General features: G+C 53.6%; 1 protein-coding gene across 1 annotated transcript in view; it reads left to right on the forward strand.

Moving 5' to 3' along the window:
* The window catches only part of DOCK6 (dedicator of cytokinesis 6), a gene marked incomplete at its 5' end in the record, with an annotated part of 54,186 nt that overhangs the window by 28,578 nt on the left and 18,478 nt on the right, over positions 1 to 7,130 (forward strand). Inside the window, 8 exon segments of the mRNA XM_014592862.1 lie at positions 59 to 151; positions 371 to 466; positions 1,023 to 1,163; positions 2,447 to 2,560; positions 2,659 to 2,829; positions 3,678 to 3,890; positions 3,893 to 3,929; positions 6,507 to 6,667. Coding sequence (XP_014448348.1) covers positions 59 to 151; positions 371 to 466; positions 1,023 to 1,163; positions 2,447 to 2,560; positions 2,659 to 2,829; positions 3,678 to 3,890; positions 3,893 to 3,929; positions 6,507 to 6,667 — 1,026 coding nt within the window.

The following is a 7,130-nucleotide window of genomic DNA, read 5'->3' on the forward strand; positions in this document are numbered from 1 at the left end:
CCGCCCCCCCTGCACAACCCCCCCGCCATCCCATCCTCTTCACCCCATGTCATCATAGGCCACCGACCGTGCTTCTAGCCGAGCCTCCTCCTACGTCGAGGGTGCCGCCTCGGCCCCGCCGGCCACCCAGCCGAGACCCACTGTGCCGAAGGTAGCAGGGGGAGGGGGCGACTCAGCCTTGTCCCGACTTCAGCAAAGGGGCCCAGAGCCCAGCAGGGTGTGGACACCCAGGGAAGGGGTGCCTGGACTTCCTGCATGACCTGCTGCTCTAACCCAGGCCCTGCAGCTGCACCTCCCTCCTGCTCTCCAGGGGGCGCTGGGGCGGGAGCGGTGGCATGTCGCTCTCCATGACCCCCGTCCCTGTCCCCAGCTGCTGCACGAGGAGCTGGCTCTGCAGTGGGTGGTCAGCGGCAGTGCGGTGCGCGAGGCCGTGGTCCAGCACGCCTGGTTCTTCTTCCAGCTCATGGTGAGCCCCCGCCCTGCCTGGCAGCAAGAGACCTCCAGGGGACACCCCACCCCCTTCCCTATGAGATTGTGTGGAGAAAGAGACCAAGGAGAGACCTTTATCCAGAGGGGGATCTCCCTTCTCTAAGAGATGTCCCCCTTTAGAGAAAACCTTGTCATCAGGCTTGAGACCCCTTCCTTCCAGACTCTTCCAGGTGCCTTGAACACCCCTCCCAGAGCCCACTGGCCACATCACCTCCAGCTCCCTGACCTGGGGCTTCCCTAAACTCAAACCTCCAGGTCACCCACAAGCTGCCCCACAGACTGGCTTAAGCTTCTCCCACACCCCCTCAGCCTTCCCACCTGTTGCTCTCTGCCCAGGACCCGCTCAAGCCCCGCCCATGATTCTCAAACTCCGCCCATGACTATCAAGCCCCGCCCTTAGCCAGGTCTTATGCTCCCCTTCAGCCTACCTCCCATAGCTGCTAAGGTCCCGCCTCTTCTGCACCTCTAGCCCCGCCCACAGCATTTCAGGTCCCGCCCACAGCCCCACCCCTACCCTCTCGCCCCGCCTTCAGGTGAAGAGCATGGCCTTGCTCCTGCTTCTGGGCCAGCGGCTGGAAACGCCCCGCAAGCTGCGCTTCCCCGGGCGCTTTCTGGATGACATCTCAGCTTTGGTGGGCTCGGTGGGCCTGGAGGTCATCACCCGCGTCCACAAGGTGAGGAGTTCAGGGCCTCAATGGGGATGTGGCCTGAGAGAGGACAGCGGGTTGGAGGTGCCAGTTCCGGCCGGGGCCTCCTGGCTACGAGAGCAGGAATGTGCTTTGCTGAGCCAGTCTGTGCGTATTCTGTGTTTTGATCGCCTGCCGAGTGCACAGCCCTGCGCTGGGCTTAGAGACAGCAGGGGATATCGAAGGTCAGGATGCTGGTCCTCACTGGCTGTGTTTTAGGGGAGCACGTGAGGTCAGAGAGTAATCTGTGTGATGTCTGGGAAGAGAGTGTTCCCGGCAGGGGAAATGGCAAATGCAAAGGTCCCAAGGGAGAGTCGTGCCTGGACTATTCCAGAAGCCAGGGGATGGGGCCGGCAGGTGGCATGGTGGTTAAGGCGTTGGAATCCCACATAGCAGACCAGTTCGAATCCCAGACGTGGTGGCTTGCTTTCTCACTTTCTTTGTCTGTGTTTCTCTGGTCGAATTAAAAAAAAAAAATAATAATAATAAATAAAATTAATCATAAAAAAGAAGAAAAGAAGAACAGGGGAGGCAGATATGGCTGGGTTCCCATCCCCTTTCTCTCTCTCTGTCTCTCTCTCTCTCTAGGGAGCACACACACCCTATAGCAAAACTAAAAAGAAAAAAAAAAAAGTAACCAAAACTTAGGGCTGGCCTCATACCCCAGTGTTCCAGGGAGCAGGGTCCCTCATGCCTGACCAAAGTTTGAATTCTGGCCTTGGCAGCTTGAAAACACACCAGGTGTGTGTATGCATACCCAAAATCCGCGCAGGGAGGAGGAATGGAGAAATGATCGTTGTATGGCCACGTCCCATTAGGGATCCTTTTCTCCCTCTCTCTGTTGCTCTATTTTTCTCTGGCTAGTGCATGCACCCACTGGCATTAAAAAAAAAATAAACAGTTTATTTCTGACTGCCAGTGGGCTGCAGGGGTTCTCCAGCATGGGCCTGACCCTTAGGTTTCAGCATGGCACGGCCAAATCAGGCATTGCAGGCAGGCAGGCAGGCAGCTCGCTTCTCCATTCCCATTGGCCAGAATATGGTCACGTGGTAGCATAGCTGCAAGGGAGGCTGGGAAATGTAGTTTCTACTTGGCCGTGTGCTCTGGCAGCATGGAGCCTGGGAAAGTCACAAGGGAGAAGACAACCAGGGGAGACCAGAGATGTGACAAGAAGACCCAGGGCTCTGGAGCAGTGACATAGCACCTGCGCGAGGTCACCGAGGCTCGCTTTGACCAATGAGTGTGGGCTGATGACCGCTGTTCCCCCACAGGACACAGAGCTGGCTGAACGCCTCAATGCCAGCTTGGCCTTCTTCCTGAGCGACCTCCTGTCCCTGACGGATCGTGGGTTCGTCTTCAGCCTGGTCAGGGCCCACTACAAGCAGGTAGGGGTGGGCGTGGACTACTGTGCAGGGCTGAGGGGCGGGCGCTGTGGGCGCTGCTATGTCCTCATCAGCATCTGCATCTCTGCCGCCCCCTGCAGGTGGCCACCCGCCTCCAGAGGGCCCCGAACCCAGCGGCGCTGCTGAGCCTGCGCGTGGAATTCACCCGTATCCTGTGCAGCCACGAGCACTACGTGACCCTCAACCTGCCCTGCTGCCCCCTGTCACCCCCAGCCTCGCCCTCCCCTTCCGTGTCCTCCACCACCTCCCAGGTTGGGCTGGCCTCTTGTCTGCCTCCTTTCCTGGACCTACAACCTCTCACCTTCAGCCCATAGTCTTTCTTTGGTTCTTTTTAAAAATTTTTTAAAGGATTATTAGAGAGTTTTATTTTGTTGTTACAGGGGACAAGTACTCATCAGAGACACAGAGAGAGACAGAGACAGAAAACAAGAAATCATCCCTCAGGGTGATGGCCGCACCACAATCCCTTCTTCATTCTCGCGAGACTTTGTGCACACGCGCGCATGTGCCCGGCTCGAATTTTAAGCCATCGGGTCCAGCACTCAAACTGCGGGTGACTATGTGGGAGTCCAGCGATTGTCATCATTACACCATCTGCTGGTCCTCAACTTTTCTTTTTTAACATTTACATATTTATATATCTACTTTTTTATTTGTTGTGATTTTTTTAAAAAAATTATTTTATTTAACTTTATTTACTTGTTTATTTTTACAGTTTATTTATTTATTTATTTATTTTGGAGAAAGTGAGAAACCCCCCCCCCCCCCAGGGGGGCCTGCCACACCGCAATCCCTTCTCTTCCATTCTCCTCTCGGGATCTTGGGCACACATGCGGGGCGTGAGTTTAAGCCACTGGGTCCGGGAACTCAAATCGCAGTTCTGTTGTGATTTTCAAACCACCTGGTCCGAGGCTTAAATCGTGCTTGGCCATGTGGGAATGCAGTACCTTAGCCACCATGCCACCTGTTGGCCCCTCATGTCTGGTTCTTGACACCAACAATGTGACTTCTGTTACCACGCTGACTGCTGTAGCCGTGACGTCTGACCCTTGATCAGGATGTCCTGCTATTCCCAAATTCTATCCTCCACTCTCTGCAGAGCTCCACCTTCTCCAGCCAGGCCCCGGACCCCAAGGTGACCAGTATGTTCGAGCTGAGCGGACCGTTCCGACAGCAGCACTTCCTGGCTGGGCTCCTGCTGACGGAGCTGGCGCTGGCCCTCGAACCTGAGGCCGAGGGGTAAGCACAGGTCCTGTCTGTCTGTGGGGCCCGTGGGAGGTCCAGGGGCCGTATCTGCTGTGTCCTGAGTACCCCGCACGAGACACGCTGCCACGGCTCCATGACTTTTCTGGTCAGCATGCCAGAGGACGGGGGGGCACCTGATCTAGGGGCTTGATCATATGAGGGATAAGGTGGGAAAGATGGGAGGGTACTTAGGAGTAAGCACACGGGCACTAAGCTCAGCAGGGTAGGTTAAGTTCAGCCACAGGGCCATCGTCACCTCACCTGTCACATGGGGACAGTAATGGCACCAAGTACGTCATAGAGATGGGAAAATTTGAGCACTTGGGACCAGCAGTTGGCGTAACGGCTATGTTGCTGGACTCCCATGTAGTCGACTGTGGTTCGAGTCCCAGACCCGGTGGCTTAAACTCACGCTGGACACGTGTGCATGCATGCCCAAGATCCCGAGAGAATGGGGGAGAAGGGATTGCGGCGTGACCATCCCCCCTGGGGGGTGATTTCTCGCTTTCTGTCTGTCTGTCTCTCTCTTTCTGGTGAGCGCACACACCCTATAATAAAAACCTTTCAAAACAAAACAAAACAATTGGGGCACTATAGTACTCTCATAATTTCAGCTCATGATAAATGGGAAATGTTATTGTATATTATCTTTTAAGAGAGAATGCAAAGACCAGAAAATGGGCAACAGCCAGGTGAGATGGTGGGAGCCAACCAGAGTCATTCAGTTGTTTACTCTAAAAACATTTCTCAGCACCATGAGGGACAGTAAGGGACAGTGGTTGGAAGCACAGGCTTGGGATTTGTGGGTTGATGCCTTTCATCTCTGCAGGGAAATTCTCAGCTGTTACCTTTTGATTTTTTTTTTTTTTCCTGCCTCATTTTCTCTCTACTCTCCTGGGACTCCAATAACACGTATGTTTGACCTTTCGATCACCCTGCACGTCTGTGAGTGCTCGGTTCTGATTCTCCCATTCCTTTTGTTCTCTGTGCTTCGGTTGGGGAATTTTCTGCTCACCTGCCTGAGCTCACCGATTCCCTTTGTGTTGTGTCCAGCCTTCTGTTTTCCTCCTCCATTGAGTTTCTTAATTCAGGTGTTACATTTCTCAGTTGTTAGGTGTTCATTGTTTTAGACCCTAATTCTCGGTTGAAATGCTTTACCGTTCTGCCCATTTTTGCCTATCTTTTCCTCTACTTTTCTTTTTAAAAAATGTTTGCCAGGAGCCAGCAGTTAGCGTCATGGTTATGTCGCTGGACTCCCATGTAGTCGACCGCGGTTCGAGTCCCAGACCCGGTGGCTTAAACTCACACTGGGCCCGTGTGCATGCGTGCCCAAGATCCCAAGAGGAGAATGGAGGAGAAGGGATTGCGGCGTGGCCATCCCCCCTGGGGGGTGATTTCTCGCTTTCTGTCTCTCTGTCTCTCTCTGTCTGTCTGGCGAGCGCATGAGCCCTATAGCAAAAACCTCTCAAAAAAAAAAAAAAGTCGGCCAGAGGGCATGTGTACTTGCTAGAGGGAGACAGAAAAGGAAAGTGGGAAAGTGGCCCCTCCCTTCTCCGCTCCTTTCTTGGGATTTTGGCCATGCACGCACACACACCCAGTGTGAGTTTCAAGCTGCTGGCTCTGGGGTTTGAGCCATGGTCAGCCATGTGGGAGTCCAGTGCCTTAACTACCACGCCACCTGCCAGCCCCAGAATTAATATTGTTAAGGGGCCAGAGGCAGTGTGGGAGTGCTAATTGGTGCTATACCAATGGCAGCAGTGTAATTTTTGTGGTTGTCATTGTCATCATCACCCTCGTCATCTTAACTCTTACGACTCCAATGGGCCAGGCCTTGACCTAAGTGTAGAGCATTTCACTGTGGCCAGAACAGACACCCCCAGGTCTTTATGGAGTTCACAAACAGTCACGCAATTCATATGCAAGATGACTTTAGAAAGGTCATGGAGAGGGACCCGAAGATGCTTGTAAGGGTTATGTCGCTGGACTCCCATGTACTCGGCCACAGTTCAAGTCCCAGACCAAGAGGCTTAAAACTCACGCCAGGCACGTGTACGTGTGTGCCCAAAATCTGGAGAGGAGACTGGAGGAGAAGGGATTGTGGCGTGACCATCCCCCCCCCCAAGGGGTGATTTTCACTTTCTGTCTCTCTGGTGAGCATGCGCACCCTATAGCAAAAATCTCTCAAAAGAAAAAGAAAATTCATGGGAAAATTAAATCCTGAGTTTATTTTGGTGCAAAATGTTTTGCAATCCACATGTGGATTTTTTTTTGGTGAAAATGCATTTTCTGTGGTCTTTTTGACGACCCCCTCATATCTAATTGAAAGTTTAATACGTGGGGCCAGATGGTAGTGTTTTGGTAAAATCCAACATTTTATGAGGCCATGCCATGTGGGGAGGTTCTGAGTTCGCATACAGAGACCTCCGTTAGTAGATCAAGGATGCTTGTCCCCATGACCCAGGGCTGGCTGAGGCCGGGGTGGATTGTGGCATGAAGATCCTGTCTTTCTGCCTCTCTCTCACTCATAGGAGAAATAAATGAACTAACTTTAAGGGAAAAAAAAGTGAGTTCTAGAATAGATAACCAGAGACCCCTCACACACACACCTGGTCTGTGGGGTAGTGTCAGTGAAGTCCTCTGACATGAGACAGAGGGACAGCGCTTACCCCTGTCCCTCCCCCAGAGGGCCCAGGACCGCGGTCAAGGCTGGCCTCGATGCTCGACTCGGACACAGAAGGCGAAGGAGACATTGGAGGGACCATCAACCCCTCTGTGGCCATGGCCATAGCTGGCGGTCCCCTGGCCCCCGGTTCCCGGGCCAGCATCTCCCAGGGGCCACCCACGGTGAGTATGAGGCTTGTCCCCAGAGGCACCATCCATCTGGGTTATGAGGTACTTGCTGACTGGGGCCAGCTGGTGGCATGCTGGTTAAAGTGGCTGGATCCTGGGGGACCAGCAGTTAGCGTAATGGCTCTGTTGCCGGACTCCCATGTAGTCGACTGTGGTTTGAGTCCCGGACCTGGTAGCTTAAATTCATGCTGGGTGTGTGTGTTTGCGTGCCCAAGATCCCGAGAGGAGAATGGAGGAGAAGAGATTGCGGAGTGGCCATCCCCCCTGGGGGGTGATTTCTCACTTTCTGTCTCTCTGTCTCTCTCTCTGGCGAGTGCATGAGCCCTATACCAAAAACCTCTTAAAAAAAAAAAAAAAAAAGAGAGATAACGAACTGAACTGTGTGCATTCAGTGGAGGAAAGAAACACTGACCTGCCCCTCTCTGCCCTGATCCCGCCCCCCCGCTCCGACGCTCTG

The sequence above is a fragment of the Tupaia chinensis genome, unplaced genomic scaffold (genome assembly GCF_000334495.1).
Source record: "Tupaia chinensis unplaced genomic scaffold, TupChi_1.0 Scaffold138665_1, whole genome shotgun sequence".
Lineage (NCBI taxonomy): Eukaryota > Metazoa > Chordata > Mammalia > Scandentia > Tupaiidae > Tupaia > Tupaia belangeri.